General features: G+C 31.2%; 3 protein-coding genes across 3 annotated transcripts; 1 reads left to right on the top strand and 2 right to left on the bottom strand.

Moving 5' to 3' along the window:
• Window positions 1-4,120: 4,120 nt before the first annotated feature.
• On the bottom strand, window positions 4,121-5,653 carry LOC17893256 (NAC domain-containing protein 55). The gene is made up of 3 exons (XM_006298099.2): window positions 5,362-5,653; window positions 4,975-5,243; window positions 4,121-4,862 (listed from the first exon to the last, which is right to left on the bottom strand). The coding sequence occupies exons 1-3, from the start codon at window positions 5,540-5,542 to the stop codon at window positions 4,356-4,358; spliced, it is 957 nt and encodes a 318-aa protein (XP_006298161.1). The 5' UTR covers window positions 5,543-5,653; the 3' UTR covers window positions 4,121-4,355.
• Window positions 5,654-8,996: 3,343 nt separating this feature from the next.
• On the bottom strand, window positions 8,997-9,806 carry LOC17893907. Its single transcript, XM_006298967.1, has 3 exons — window positions 9,735-9,806; window positions 9,515-9,618; window positions 8,997-9,402 (listed from the first exon to the last, which is right to left on the bottom strand). The coding sequence occupies exons 1-3, from the start codon at window positions 9,804-9,806 to the stop codon at window positions 8,997-8,999; spliced, it is 582 nt and encodes a 193-aa protein (XP_006299029.1).
• A 1,838-nt stretch (window positions 9,807-11,644) lies between these two features.
• Window positions 11,645-13,460, top strand: LOC17891472. Its single transcript, XM_006298612.2, has 3 exons — window positions 11,645-11,928; window positions 12,637-12,842; window positions 12,939-13,460. The coding sequence occupies exons 1-3, from the start codon at window positions 11,839-11,841 to the stop codon at window positions 13,168-13,170; spliced, it is 528 nt and encodes a 175-aa protein (XP_006298674.1). The 5' UTR covers window positions 11,645-11,838; the 3' UTR covers window positions 13,171-13,460.
• The last annotated feature ends 3,518 nt before the right edge of the window (window positions 13,461-16,978 follow it).

Here is a 16,978-nt window from a genome sequence, read left to right as displayed (position 1 = left end):
ATATACTCCTATTATATGAAAAATTATCACATCACACACTGTTCATCTTTACGTTTAGATTGCAACCAAAGAATGAAAAAGAAAACAACAACAAAAAGATTTGGTGTGCCCCTATGTTTGGGAAGTGAGTGCAGGCGTGGCCATCCCTTTTCGCCAAAATTCCAACACCGTCCAGTTATTTGCTTTGATATGTAAAATGATGTGTACATATATACAGATGTATAGTTTTTTTTTTTTGCCAACAAACTTTAAACATATCTATAGTTTTCTTACAACTATATATCTAGAGTTAATTATGTCCATGATTGATATATGACGTAGTTGCTAGCTAATTTCTCAAACAAATTTGAATATATGTTTCTTAGATAATTAGTTAATTTGTAGTTAAATTATGTATACATATTGATATAAAAAATATAGGATATAATTGAATTTTCTAATCACAAGATTTTGAACATTTAATTTTGTTTCTTTAAAATTTAATTTCTATTAAATATTTTTTTCTATTATATAAAAATTTAACAAGATTAATTTCGGAAAACTAGTCATGTGTAATGCGTACAACTTGACGTAAATTACACGCAAGTATTCTTTAAAGATATTATCTAGAGATATTAATGGACATGATTAATTATGCCTGATGTAAGAATCAATCAAGTAGATTAGGACATGATTCTGCTGAGACTTTGCTTTAATTTTTCTTTTTGATGTTTGTCTTTAAGCTTAAAATGGAAAGTGATTAAGGACCTCCTCAATTGTCTGCTTTGTTAAATATACTTCATGACCTTCTCGACGCACCGGAAGGTCATGGTAGAATCACCAGCAACATAAAAAAGTTGTCTAGGTTAAATGTATTAATTTTATCGCAAATGTCATTGTTAGATAATAGATACTATAAGATCTTGCATTATAATTGCATGTGTGAGATATTTCATTAATTAAGGTTTGATTGGTTTAGTCTGAAACCGTCCCGGTTCCATGCGTCTGACACTAATTTTTTAACCGGTTTGTAATGGTTCATAACAACAACAAAAAAAACTATATATATACATGATCATGTAGTAATATATATAAAATATAGATGCGTTATGGAATATACATATAGATGCGTTATGGTATATATATATATATATATATATACATGATCATGTAGTAACAAGTGAAAACTCTAAAAATGAGGAGGACATCTTAGATAATCTTATCATGTCATGTCATCATGTTTAACCTTTTGAGGTTTCAGATTTATCTCTGAGTTATACTGAAGGAGTGAAGGATAGACTCATAGAAGTTATCTCTTAGGAAAATATCAACGATTAACAATACTCAGGACCCAAAAAGTGGGGGATTAAGCATTGTATAATATATGTTATATGAAGCCTAAATTAATTCGATTTTGGCCCATGGCCCAACACATATAAAATATATACATCATCAATTCTATTCCTCTATGCAACATGAATAGCCAATGAATTAGCCACATTGACACATTCCCACTTCTCTGAATAACATGTTAGTTAGATCTTGATATGGAATCTTCCAGTTCTTGACGACTTCAGATGATTTACAAAAAGCAATTTAATATACATCAATAAAACGGTCTAAAACAAAACCGCATACCATGCGTCTGGGCATTTGCTGATAAATATACATGTGGTACTATACCGTATATGATCGAATGATTGGTTTAACGCACAAAAATATCTTGATCAATATGGACCACAAGTCTTTCTATGCAAAATGGTTGCAAAGTATTAAACTCTAAACCTTCGTTTTCATGTATTTACGATAGAATATGCTATTCCAAGGGGGTTGCGTAAAGCTTCGTCCAACAAAATTTACATGTTAAGCATTTGTAGTCTTTATTTTTTAAAATTGAATCACTTCCGCGTACGATTTTATAGTTCAGACACCCTTAATTCTCAAACTTCAAACGAGAAAAATATATATCAAACTCATTTGCATCTTTCATCAGCGTCTAGTTTTTTTTTTCGTGCAAATTAGTTGTTTGAGAATTCAAAATTCTTTGAAGTGACGAAGAAGAAGAAATTTCTGACTAACACAATAATAAAAAATTATACGTCTGAGAAATCTAAAGTAACTAACAATCCTTCAACCACACCTTAGTTTCTTAATTCGTTTTTTTGTTTCTTTTAGGTTCTTAGTGACTTGGAAAAATAAATAGGATAAGATGAAGTACTTGTAATTGATTCTTTGAATCCCATGAGTTCATAAAGTTAAAACTATATTCATGTAAATTGAAAAAAAAAATAACATAAATATCAATTGAAAAAACGCTAATTTCACACACACACACACACAACCTTAATTAATAAAATAGGAAAATTAAAAATCTCAATATGAAAATCTACGTAGACGAAGAAAAAGCGTTGATGTGTTTAAAACTTGTACGGTGTGAATTCTTACTATTTTAGGAAAGAAATGATTCCAAACTGGTCAAACAAGCAGCCCATGCTGACTCACACGTGCAATTTCAGGAAAACTCAAAACGGTCCGTTCTTATCTTCGAAACACCAGTTTGGTCTTTAAATTAAAGATCTGGCCATCTAAGAGCAAGATTATTAATAGCATCTTACATTTTAATCTTATGATTAGTTTAATAATAAATTAAAAAAAGGTAAGGGTTAAGAATTGTATTTGTGTTTTTTTGTTTTGAGACATCTTTATTGGTAGTATCTTAGGTTGGAGATTTAAAAAAAAAGAAAAATTATATAAAAATTAAATTAAATTAAAATTTATAATTTGAGAAAACTTTATAATTATTGAAAAACTAAAAAATTTAAAACATACATAAGATAAAATTAAGGAATGAAAGAAAGAAGAGAAAAATTAAGAAAATTCATTTTTTCCCTTTATATATATATCCTAGAGAATTTTTGAGGAATTCCCCTTTTAGTATATCCTTTTTTAAAAATATCCTTCTTTTCTATCCATTTTTAAAAATACCCCTTTTCAAATATGAAAAAATATAAACTTTTATATGTTTGATAAGGTACATCAAGATTATCATTACTACTGGAAGACTAAATCCAAATAACTATAAGGTTTTAACAGGTTCTAAACGGCATTTATAAGGTTTTTACAAGGTTTTTAAAAGGTTTACAAAGTTTTTATAAGGTTTTTAAATGATTTTTAAAAGGTTTTTATGCGGTATTTATGAATATATATATATATAAATTTACACACATATAAAGATAATTTGTGTCTATAAATATAAACTTACACATATATTTTTGATAAATTTCAAATTTTATAGTAACTTTTTTTATTATATATATATTTATTCTACTACCCAATAGAATCTTGCCACGTGTACGCTTCTTATCACAATACTTAGATCTTAAATAAGATAGCTTCTTAGACATTTTGATGTATTTTTGATTTAATTAAATCATAAATAATCCTAAGATCTATCTAAGATCTTGCCTATAATGATGGTCTAAGAATCTTATAACCATCACTATCTTTTAATCCATATCCTTTTAAAAATATACTCCTTATTGCTCTCTAACCAAATGTTTGAACGTTCTTTAAACAGCTGTATATGATATATATTACTATTTCAAACCTTACGGTTTGCAATTGTCATTGCACATAAATGAATATAATACACAACTATCTCGTGCGAATTTTCTTTTATGTCATGTGTTTGTATACTTTTTGGATTACAAAAAAAGAGTACATAGACTAGTTTTATAGGCTAGACATCGTCACAGGTAAACTATACATTTTTGGTCATGTTCGCTATGTTATGGTCAGCGTCGGCGAAAGCTGATGATGACAAAAGTCTTATATATATTGTTTGTTTGGCTGGCACTAATACTAAAACGATGAGCGATAGCGAACAAAAACCATGTTCGTTTTGTTTCATAGCTTGGAATATGGATATATATTAACAACTAGTGCTAGCTAGCCAAACTCAAACTTAGCTATAGTATTATAAATTATGTATACAATATTATCAGTATTATACGATTTAGCCGTCGAAATGTGTCGTGACTAACAATGAAGTTAGCACACTTATATATTCTAACGTTCATGGTTACGTTGCTAGCTTCTTATCATTGCTCGCGTACAAAACTTATGGATAAAAGTATATCAATGCAGTCTGTTTTTATTTTAATAATAAAATTGATTAATACAAAAGAGCCAGCTAAAAGTTTACAAAAATGTAAATTGTCAGGACAAATGACGACGAATATACAAAATACAAGTCGTAGAACCTAAATCTAAACCCTAGAGTTCGAATTCTACACTATATCCATTGATCAATTAATCTGAGTACTCAGACGAAAAGAATAAAATGTTTTGCTTCTTGTTGCGTCACCAATACATGATCAAATAAACCCAAATCCACTATTTTGTTGACCCGAGAACCCGATTCCGTTAACCGGGTCGACACTAAAACCCTGATGAGCCAATACGTCCGAGTTATTAAACCGAGGAATCCCCTCAGTCTGTTGCTGAGCTCCACCGTCACCGTAACGGAGACTCGGAACATTGTGACCAAGTCCGAGTTCCGGTACCGAGTTCTGTCCAACCAAATTGGCCCAATCAAAACTTGGCTCCCTGGCTAAACCGTGAAACCCGGTTTTCTGACTGGTTAAAACCGGTCTATGACTATGATGAGGCAGCGCGTTAGAAGAACCGGCGGCGAATCCCAAACTCCTGTTGTCGATCTCATGTAAAGATTCAAGAACGTCGTCGTATTGATGAGACGAAGAAGATGTGGACGAACCATTGTTGCTGTATTCTCGACCACCCGACAAAATTTGATTGTTGTAAACTTGTTTTTGTGCGCTTGTTTGCTTTTTGTATATTCGACATAGAACCCAATCATCAAGCTATATAATTAAGAAATGATTAAAAAAAATGTTACTATTAAACTTAAACATAACACTATAGAGATACAATTAATAATATAGAGGTACACTTTTTATTATAAATTTTGTTTACCTTAGCGCTTCCGTTTCTGCGAGAGGGTTCGAAGAGACGGTACTCATGCATGATCCAATTGGTTTTGGTGCCTTTTGGTGCTTTTCCAACGTAAAACACCAAAGCTTTCTTGATACCAACTCTTCTTCCTTCCGACGAGATGACTTTATCCGTACCGGTGGCTTTCCAATAACCAGACCCCGCAACACGGTTCGGTCTAGACCCGTTCGGATACTTCCTATCCCTCGGGCTGAAAAAATACCATTCTTTTTCACCAAATAACGCCTTACCTACAAACATTTAACCAATTAAGATAATAATACTTATTAGATAAACATAAGCTAGCTACAAAAAGACATATATATATATTTTGGTTCGAACAAGACCGAGCCGGTTAAGGTAACATACTTGGTAAAACCCAAGGATCGAATTTATAAAGATCGATCTCAGCTATGAGCTGGAGAGAGAAATCGTAGCCGGCGGCTTTCCTGCAGAGATACTCAACCATAAGCTCCTCGTCGGTCGGGTAAAACCTAAAACCCGGTGGTAAGCTCAGCTGAGCTAACGGGTCAAGTTCTTGGAGACCCATTTCTTTGTAATCTCTCCTCTTGATCTCTAAAGGAACAAAGAAAAATATCTTGCACTTTTTTTCTTATCGCAACAAAATATAACTTTGATGTCTTCTTTTTGTTTTCAAAGATTAAAGATTTGGAAGCTATGCTACTTGTGTGTGTATGTATATATAATAGGATAAGGCATAGTAGTACGAGTATGAGAACAACAAGGCCGCCCAATCTTTTCGTTAACGTGCAGCCTCATTGCGGGACCCACTTTAATGTTTATCGTGACACGTGGATCAATTAGAGCGTCGTGATTTATGCGATCCCCTTTTTGGTTCGTTGAACCTATACTCTAATGTTGATTTTTTATATTCATACTTTAATGCAATGTTGTGTGTATGACTATACCGCCTCGTGTGATTTATTTTTATTTTTATATAATTTGTATATTGTCAAAGGTTTCCCAAGTATTAGGGAAATATATAAGTCAAAGTAATTACAAACATTTGTATCTTCAGAACGATAGGTTATGTGATTCTTAATACAGTACTCTTGAGATTTTCCTATAATTTACGTCTCAAATTTCTTTGAAAGATCTAGTTACATAATAATTTTGACAATATACAAAAAATCTGTATCAAATAAAATTATTTATTAAAGTCATGAAAATACTATTCTTTTTGTTTTGAGCAATGAAAAAAAAATCATAGTCTAAAAGTACAAATATTGGTATTTTTGTAATGGGTATGTGCCAAATTCTTCTCTTTCTTTTTTTTTTGTTCTTTTTCTTTTTGGATTTTTGGTCAAGAAGAAATTAAGGACAGGTGTAAGTGAATGAAGGATAGGGTTGAGTTCACTGGATGATAACATGAAAGCGTTTTTCATACGGATAGAACTACCGAGAGGACGACACATGTCTCTTCTCTATAGGTTGAGTTAGGCGGGATCTCTTTCTTCTTTGTCAAAAAATGCCGTTACAGATCAGACTCAGCTAAACGAACAATACAAAACACGAGTTGATGATGATGATGATGATGCATGCATGCTGACGACTCTCCATCATTCTTTTTCTCCAAGTTTTGAAGTCACCATACTGTTATTTTTTATTGACCCCAAATCAGAGATCAGGTTGTAATTCTAAAACGTGGCTATACGTATACATATACATATACGGCTTTCGTGGTTGAGAAATGAAAACATATGTTTTTAGTAAGTACGTCTAACACAAATACATTTCCTTTTTTTTGTTTTGTTAAAGATAACACATGGTTATATATGTATTATGTTCACATAGTTAACTGGCTTTCGTTCGGTGATGCTGTAAATATAATTCTAAGCGAATAGAAGAAGGAATTTGGGGTTTCTTTCACTCAATAGCTTTCGTGTCACGGGGCATCATATATATAATCTGGTGTTGTTAACTCGTCTCTTCATATATGTCTTTTCCAATAAAGAAGATCCACACCAATTTATAAGTGTAATTGAAAAACTGCTAATTGGCGATGTCATGCACATATCATTACGTTTATGTCATGCATATTTCACAATCGCATAACGTGCATGTAAACCCGTGAATTTGGGTCCAAATTCAAAAGTCAAAAGTGTAAGATGGAATGAGTTTCAACTATTGACATGTGACTATATATGTGAGTTTATATAACGGTTTTTAAACCATATATGACAATACCAATTTTCATACATCTATACTGCTACGAAAGGTTCAACTACTGTATGTCTCAAAGTTTAAAATCAAATCGTTTGTTGTATATAGTGATTTCATGTTTTTAATTAGGATCAAAAATTTCTTATATTAAATTTTTTTATTATATTAAAAAGTAAAAACACATTTAAATACTTCATTGCATAAATTCTAACTATTAACCTTGCTAGTGCGATAACTATTACAACATATAGATCCATATCCCATATATTAAAAAACTAAAAGGTATTTCGATAAAGAACATATATAAATAGTAGAAAACCAAACTATGTAAAGCTAATTAATATGCTCGTCAAGTTGGAGATATATGGATCATATTGAGTACCAACTTGTGCATATTATATGTCTTTTCATATTCTTAAAATAGAATTGAAATACGATAAAAAGGGAATCCAACGAATGAAGATGACCATCGGAGATCAAACCCCACCTTCATCCAACTATATCTTATCTTTGAGATTGATTTTAAAAATACGTATATAGTTTTTCCATGGTTAAATAAAAATAAATAACATATATATAGCTAACGAACATTTTGCAGGGCAATGCTAATGTTTAATTAAAATCGTGTATTAAATTACTAGTTAAGATTATTTGTAACATACGAATATTTTCATTTTTGTCGGGCAATGATGTCTTTCAAAGAAAAAACAAACAAACTGAAACTACGTCTTACTTGGCTTTTTGTGTTTATAGACATTAGTTTTTATATACTTAAGTGTGATTGGTGAGTTTATGAGTTTATGTTTTAGTGGTATGTAAGCCACGTGGTAAGAACAGTAGCTCTGAAGTGGCAAAGTAGAGCCCCACATTTTTGTTGTTCGATAACATCATTTACCAGACCTCTCAAAATCAAAAGCTGGAGTCTCCTGGAAAATTCTTAGATAAGAGAAAAAAGCGAAAACATAGGTTTTTGACAAATCACTTTATTCAACTACGTATTATACTATACCATATCAGATTCTATTTTGGGGCATTTGAGTTTACACGTCGCAGCTTGTTTTACTTTTATATATTTTGACGCAGTGCCTCCTCATAAGTATGGATGTTAGGTTAAGTTGATGAGTACTGAATACTGATGTTGGCAACATTTTATTTTCTTTTTTGATGTAAACAAACGCTAAACGTGGGAAAAATCTCGGATAAGGTCTTTGGTCGGTTTAGGTAGGTGTCGATAAATTTCAACAGCCGATAAGGTCTGTTTGATTATTAAGGCCTTTTATTGTTTGATACAGGCCCATTCATCGTTGGTTTGAATAACCTGTTTTGATATATATACTGTTGATTGTCTAAACTATTTTCAACATAAAAAATAAATAGTTTATGGGCTATGCAATGTATATGTTGAGAATAATTTAGACATTTTATTTATTATATATTAGTGAACCTTATTACCTATCAGCCTATAAAATTTAATATTATATTCACAGAGATATTGAACTAAATATTTATTATGTTTTTGATATTTTGGCAATTATAAAGGCAAATTTTACTTAGTATAATTAATAAGTAGTAAATAAAAATATTATTTCACCAAAAGATAAGTCTGCTAAAAATACAAGATAAGTATGCTACACGTGCATAAACAAAATAATTATATTTATTGAGATTTGATTTCTTAATAAAAATGATTGAATACAAAATGATCGATTACAAAAAAAAAAAAAAGTTTGTTTTTTCCTTTTTACAAAAATATTGTAGTATGATATCATGTAAACCTTTTACAGTCAAAACAAAACAACAATCCCAATCAAAAAGTCTTTTTATCTCATGAATGATCCATCTCTTGCTTGGGGGGATTCTCCAAGATTTGATTGCAGCAACATTCTCCTAACAACGCTTTTCATTCTCTCCATCTTCTCAGCATCAGGATCTTCACTTACTGAATCCGCAGAAGTAGTGATGTTGGTTTGGTGCTTTCGGGAAAGTTCCATTACAATGTTCGTAATCTCGTCTTGCGGCAATTTGGTGTCTAGAATTTTGACTATCTCAGAACCAACGACGTTTCCTCGGCGCAAACCTACACATTCTTTGTCAAACTGAAGCCCAAACCTCTCAACGAACATGCACCTTATGTACTGAAGCTCATTAAGCTCGCCGATCCTTGATGCAGCAAATATAAGTCCGGCCATTGCTTCTTTAGTTACGTCTGGTAACAGATGAACATCACTGCATGTGTAGAGAGAAACACGAGGATATTACAATTAGCTAGGGTTTTTGAACCGCATAGATCTACCACGTTACCGTATAACACAGGTAATATATAACAAGAGAAAATTACCTTTGATGATGTAAAACAGATATATCCTTCAAGATGGATGTACAGAAGTACTCGACCTGATCGTACGCCAATAACCTTCTCTCATCTTCATAGAACTGCTTCGCCTATGATTTCAATTTGCAAACCAAATGAGCATGTCGTGTATTAAAAGTTTCTAATCAGTTAAAGCAGAATTAACATGATTATCCATTGAGAATTTGAAATTATTTTTTTAGATTACCTTAGGAATAGTTTCTGAAAGGCGGCCATTGGGAAGGAGCTGAGTTATATCAGAGCGAGATTGTCTGAGCATACACTCTCTTCGGCTCCGATGTAACTTGACAGAAAATTGCAAATTCTGAATATGGGTTTTGCTGCAAACAGAACAGGACATATGAATCAAAAACTCGGAACAAGACATAAAAATCTGAACCGTGTAAGGCAAGTAAATCAAGTTTCTGTACCACTTGGAAGCTTTTCGCCATCTTGAAGAGTGAGACGAAACACCAAAGACGTTACTAAAGCACCCCGACTCTGATTTTGTCTTCTTGGCAAACATGATTTGCTTTTCTTCTCTGGAAGATGAACAGATCCTTCTAAATAATGTATAGGTAAGGGACAGATTATAATGAGATGTTGAGATGTGATTCACATCATGTGAATATATATAGCAAAATATCTATCAACATTCCCCTTAAAAAAGTGGGAAACTATATCAATATACTATTATCCATTTAATATATTATTTATTTACCATGACATTAAATCTGGAAAAACCGTATTTTTCCTTTTCCAATATGGAATGCGAAAATCCCCAAATGCATTAAACGTTTGTTGTATTAACATATATACAAATCAGTAACTTAACTAAAGTAAAAGGAATACAAAAAGCATTGCATGAGTTTACTTTGCGTTTTGCTACAGCAATTTAATCGTCGCTTGTTGGTTTTTTGAATCATGATTTCAAGTTTTTAAAAAGGACAATGAATGAAAATTATGGAATCATCGTTATTTTTATTTTTTTGGTAGGAGTAATCATCGTTATTTGTTCATACCTATGTTTTACTTGGAAAAGAAAAAAAAAACGAAATTGATCCATCTATATCCCAAAAAAAAAAATAGTTTAAAAATAATTATTTACTGTATCTTTTTAAATCTTACAGATGTTGAAGATAAAGATTAATGATCGTAAAAGAATTTAATCATATTGTCTAAATTTTTAATTTAGAGAAATAAATTTAATTATTTCTGTAAAAATAAGCAGATTTTAATTTTAACACTAGGAAAACTATGCAGATAGTTCTAAGAAGTTTCCTCATAATATATAAATTTTTATTATATTACTAATCTGATAATGATAAAAGTCACAAGTTCATTCCTTATCAGAAAAAAATATTTGTCCCACATAATAATCAACTACTACTTGTTGTGAAGGTAAATTAAAGATATAGTGCTTCTCTTTCCCAATTCCCATCTTATAATTTTTTCAGATTTTCAACTATTTATTTCATTTTATTAGATATTTCTATTCCAAGTTTAAATGTATTTAATATTTTAAAATGATTAAATTATGTAATATTTTCTAATAATGATTTGTTTGAATTGTTTGTGAGTTAACATTTTTGTGTAAATATCTTATTAGACGTGTTTTACCTGAAACATCTTCTCATATACTGTAGATGGAATTTTTGGACCAACATACAACAAATAAGTTGAATACCATGATTATACTTTAATTCATGGCCCATAGTGAAGCCCAAGTAACGTAGCAGTATGGGCCTTTGATGAGAAAGTAGCATATAACAACAAAAGGAAGAGGATGACAAAAAAAAAACAAAAAAAAACAAAAAAGAACAAAAGGAAGAGATTAAACTCATTAAAGGGATACGTTAAAAAGTCATCATAATTCCAAAATAGAGAATAACTAAAAACAAGATTATGATTAGGCGTGCATGACCAAGTTCTAAAAACATTGACCTACAACAATTATTTAATTATTGGCTCTACTTCATGAAAAGACCAACCGACAAACCGGAAGTACCAGTTACCGGTAAAGCCGACGCGTATTATACAGCAGTCGCCAGTTCAGCCGGTTAAATGAAAACCATTCAATTCTTCGTCTTCGTTAAGAAGAGACGGTGACCTTTTAACTAATCCATCTTTTTTTTAAAAACGATTTAACTTTCACACTAATTAATCATTTAAATGGTTTAATACTCCATTAAAGCTGTGAAGGGTGTCTTTTGGGTCAAAGTCTGTTTGACTTCATCGTCGATTTAAGTAATCAATCACCATAAAGCTGCTTCAGGGAGAAAGAGTGAGCTAGCTCTGAGAAAAATTCAGCAATGGCGTCGAAGCTTGTAGTTATAATCGTCTTCATCCTCGATCTCATCGCCGTTGGGTTAGCCATTGCCGCCGAGCAGAGAAGAAGTGTCGTAAGTCCCTCTTCTCTTCTCCTTTACTTGATAGGTTTTTCGTTTTTGCTCACTCTTTATCTGTGATATGATTCTGTGAGAAGCTCTCGGCTAGTGTATTTAGGGAAGCTTAACTCTCTCAAGTAGTGAAACGTTAGCTCGAATTCTCCATCGGTGCGGTCTTTGATTGTTGAAGCATTCTCAGATCTGATTCACAGTCCTGTCTCCTGTTCAACAAATGTGCTGCCACAGGGAATACAAGCACTAGTTAGCATTCAATCGGAGAATTGTATCAGATTCCACTTGAATTTAAAGGATCCAAATGCATAATTTCGATTCATGACTTGGAAATTGACTGTAGAGAGCATAATTTTGTACTGACTACACAACTTTAACGGTTGGTTAGTTTATAGTGTACTGCATTGTTTTTTTTGGTAATGTAGTGTACTGCATTGTTGAAACTACACATTTGAGCTACTGGAATTCCAAATTATATATATATATATATATATGTGTGTGTGTATGGCTCTGCTAAACCACACTAGGACTTAATGTAGATAGATTTCATCCCATGGGTTAGATTTTTGTGCAGAACATTCTTGGTAATTGTTGTGTATTTCCATATTGGGCTAATTGTATGTATTGGCTCTGCAAGATCCAAAATGTGGTTTCTGCTTGTGTTTTTCTTTATACGGTTTATCTTGAAGTAGTGATTGTTTTTGTTGACAGGGCAAGGTTGAAACGGACAGGGAGAAGCAGTTTGAGTACTGTGTTTATGGCACAGACATTGCTACAAGCTATGGAGCTGGTGCGTTTGTTCTTCTCTTTGTAAGCCAAGTCCTTATCATGGCGGCTAGTCGTTGCTTCTGCTGTGGAAAGTCCCTTAACCCTGGTGGTTCAAGAGCTTGTGCCATTATGCTCTTCCTCCTTTGCTGGTAAATAACCAATACACCAATTCTCATCACTCTTCCCCCAACATCCCATAGGTATTAAAACTCAGACTGGCTTCTTTCTATGTGGTTGATTTGCAGGGTGTTTTTCTTGATCGCTGAGGTATGTTTGCTTGCGGCATCAATCAGAAACGCATACCACACACAGTATAGAAAGATGTGGAACATTGACAATCCACCAAGCTGTGAAGTTATAAGGAAAGGAGTCTTTGCAGCTGGTGCTGCATTCACCCTCTTCACAGCCATTGTCTCTCAGTTCTACTACGTTTGCTACTCTCGTGCTAAAGATGCTTACCAGAATCCGTCCTACTGAAAAAGTCAACTCCTATAGCAAGCAACGTAAAGCATTCAGGGTTGGGGAGAACTATCTTTTCGTGGTCGCTGTGTTTGTTTTAGTATCCAGAGTTACTTTATCCTTGTAGGATGTTTAGATTTTATGTTGTCTCTTAAGGAAACACTGATATGTGTGGTTGTTACTTGTGATATCGTGAGATACATTGTTAATTCGTTATGTCGTCTGTTATAATGTGTGAATACTTAAAAGAGTAGAAGACATTGTTTGTTATATTGGTATGGGTTTGCATGATTATGATGTTTTTATGATTTTCCAATGAAATTCAACTGAAAATGAAAAAAAAAAGTAAAGGAATTTGAGTAGTTTATAATCTTTTTTTTTTTTCTTTTTCTTTCGGACAAGAGTAGTTTATAATCTATAAACTAAATATACGTGTGGTAATATATGTTTCAGATCCATGTCTCCAAGGCAGCACAGCACTTGTCAGGAACCCAACTTGTAAGAGGAACAGATAGCTACGAATAGGGCCGGCCCGTATCAGGCCGCAGGCGGAAGTTTGTTTGATATCATTTTTTTTGGTTACTGTACATAAAACACGTTAAAATAGTAAAATACCAAAATATCACAAAACATTGGAATATTCGTTGATCTCTCTCTCTCTCTCTCCAAGACTCCAAATCAGTAGAATCTATCTCTATTTGAAGGTAAACTAAAGATAGTATAGTAATTTTTCTTAAACAATTACACCGGATTGAGAAACTACGAATCTATGAAAATATATTCTATTAACGAACATTGTCAGATAATTCTATTAGTTTGTAAACTGTATTCAGTCCTTTTTGGTTCAATTTTAACAGTAAAATTTATGTTTTAAACTCTGTAAGACCATTGTTGTTCAATGTTGTTAACAATGGTTCTCTTTGTCAATATAGTATGGTGAGTGATCGGCCCGTTTAGGCCTACGGACATTGAACCAATAATAATAACATCTCTTTTAAGTATTAAAAACCTAGCAGCAAGGTATTACTAGGATGTAATGTAGTATAATAACATTATGATGAACAACTAATGTTCAAGTACGAAAATAATTGGTGGCCGGCATAATACACCAACATATGCGTTCATTATGGCACATGACATATTCCATTATGATTCGAAAATTACAACACTTTTTTCAATCTATTGTCAGAATGTGTATTAACCACTTTATAACCGCGATAATATATACTATCTATCTTAACATTTTTGAAGTACATTTTGTACTAAAATCTAATTTGGATTATAACCTTTTATTTTGTATTATTTACATAATCAAACCCTTGCCATTTGAATAAATAACAAAACTTAAAAGTAAATTTTGTAATTAACTCACAAGCAAAAATAAAAAATGGAAACAAATATTTATTACATCAAAAAAATTTCCTAAACTGTCTCTTTAATAAATCAAATCTCTCTCCAACATATTTATATAATCTTATTTGTTTTTAATTTATATTATTACATAAAATAAATTTATAATAAAAATACAAATTTTTTTCCACACATTTTGCAATTTAAATTTTAGAAAACGGACGTATATATATAACTCAATCGATAAAGGAAAAAATATATGTATAACATCTACATAAGGTATAAAATTTTAGATTATAGTTCAAACGATTATAAATACGACTAATATGTTCACCACTACAAATGAGCATGAACTTTGATTTCTCAGGTATGCAAATTAAAATTTTTATTCAGTTTAATATGTTTCCTTATTTAAGAGAAATAAAACTTTTAAAAGGTTTCAAAATATTATAAATTTTCTTTTTTTTTTAATTTGAAAATATTATAAATGTTAAAACTTTTAAAAGCTGAAAATTATAATATTTAATTTAAGTTTTATAGAATATTTAAAATATTAAAAATTTGAAACCTACAAAATTTAAAGTACTATTAATATTTGAACTCTAAATGTTTTTTAAATATAATAAAATTGTACGTAAATATAATTAAACGGGTTTGAGTATACATAAATATGATTATATTTTTATTAGGGGTTGTCTATATTTAAAATATTTTATGGGTTAAGTTAAAATATATTTTTTATTTACAACAAAATTGTCTCGCGGTGTATCGCGGGTTGACCACATATATCTTTTCTTTTTCCTTCCAATTTCATTGATATCAAATCAAGATTACAAAGTCATACAGAAACATATATCTATGAATCTACTTATAATATAAATTCCAAAAATTATATAAAATTAAAATAAAATACACACTTATAAAACTAGACTATATATTCCAACTACGAAAATGATCAACCAAACAAATATATTAATAAATGGACCCGTGGTATACCACGGGGTATATCCTAGTATAATAAGCAAAACACAAAGCAATTATTTGCATGTTTTATTTACATATTTTCAAATGAGCAGTTGAACTTTTTTTTTTCACTACAGATAAAAGTAATAATATCCTTTTCTTTCTTATTATACCTTACAAACAAAATCTATCCATGTTCGAAAGGTACACAAATGGTAGCACTTACGCATGCACGTTCACATTCATTTGCGCAGTCTAATCATACAATAACAATGTATATAGTGTATACAGCCGCATGTATCCACACGTTACACGTATTCTAATTACGTATGTTTATCATGTGGGAAAATGCGTTTTTGCTTTCTTTTTCTTATAAAAAATAGTATAATTTAACAAAATTTTGCAGACGATCTCCAGAGAGAAAACTTAATGATTGCTCTCACACACCAGTTTGTCCTTTGTTAGATCTCACATACTTTTTAAAGTCGCATTTTCATCCGTACTAGCTCTTAATTTTTTTTTAATATAATGAATGTAACATGCATATTTTAAAATTGACTTTAGTGTCTTCTGGTGCACTTGACTAGTCACCTCCAATTAATAAAACTCTAACAACGACAACGACCCAAAAAAAAAGAAAACACTACCGTGTCTCTTTTTAGTTTAATGAATCGCCACTAGTTTTGTTTTAGGGTTAAACCGAATTCGTTTTTTAAAAAGTTATTAGAGCTTATGTTCAAACTTGTTCGATTGAATTGAAGGATATAGATGGATAGTAATCCTAGACAAAACACGAGATAAGGAGAATATGAGTCCTAGTACATAACTATATCTTATCGTAAAGGTTGTTGGCTGGAGATAGGATAACAATTTATAAAGCATATGTTAAAATTTTTTATCGAAATTATTATATCATTGGTAAATTAATAATTATGTAATGTATATACGGAAAGTTAGACGTGTGCGTCTATTTCAAACCAAACAGGATAAACAAAGCTATCTCAATTCGATCAAGTGTTTGCACCGCAAGATTTGGTTTGGCCCGACAAAGAAATACATGGTCAACCTCTACTTTAGCATCCAACAAGAACAATATACAAAAATGGGAATTATTTACACAATTTAACATATATATATATATATATATATGTCGTCAAAATAAAGTTACAATTTTAAAAATCAGACAATTTCGATAAGTAAAGTAGATAAAGTGTGAATGCCTCAAGTTGTGGATTTTCAATATAAAAAAAAAACAGTTCCTTTTTTTTTTTTTGCTTCGTGAGAAATATAAAAATGTATATATTAAGTTAATACTACTATAAATGATTAAACGAATGAATGAAGTTATGCCAACGATCCCTAACTAGAGAGGTTGGTGGGTGAGGATGATTCAGACCAATTTAATTGCTAACAGTTTTGTGTTATCTTTAATGTTGTAGTTTCAAATTGATTTTTTTAATTTTTTTTTTTTTTTTTTTTTACTTTTTTTTTAAAAGAACCTTAAAATAATTAG

Source organism: Capsella rubella, unplaced genomic scaffold (genome assembly GCF_000375325.1).
Source record: "Capsella rubella cultivar Monte Gargano unplaced genomic scaffold, Caprub1_0 scaffold_3, whole genome shotgun sequence".
NCBI classification, from domain to species: Eukaryota; Viridiplantae; Streptophyta; class Magnoliopsida; order Brassicales; family Brassicaceae; genus Capsella; species Capsella rubella.
This window is presented reverse-complemented; position numbering and strand designations above follow the sequence as displayed.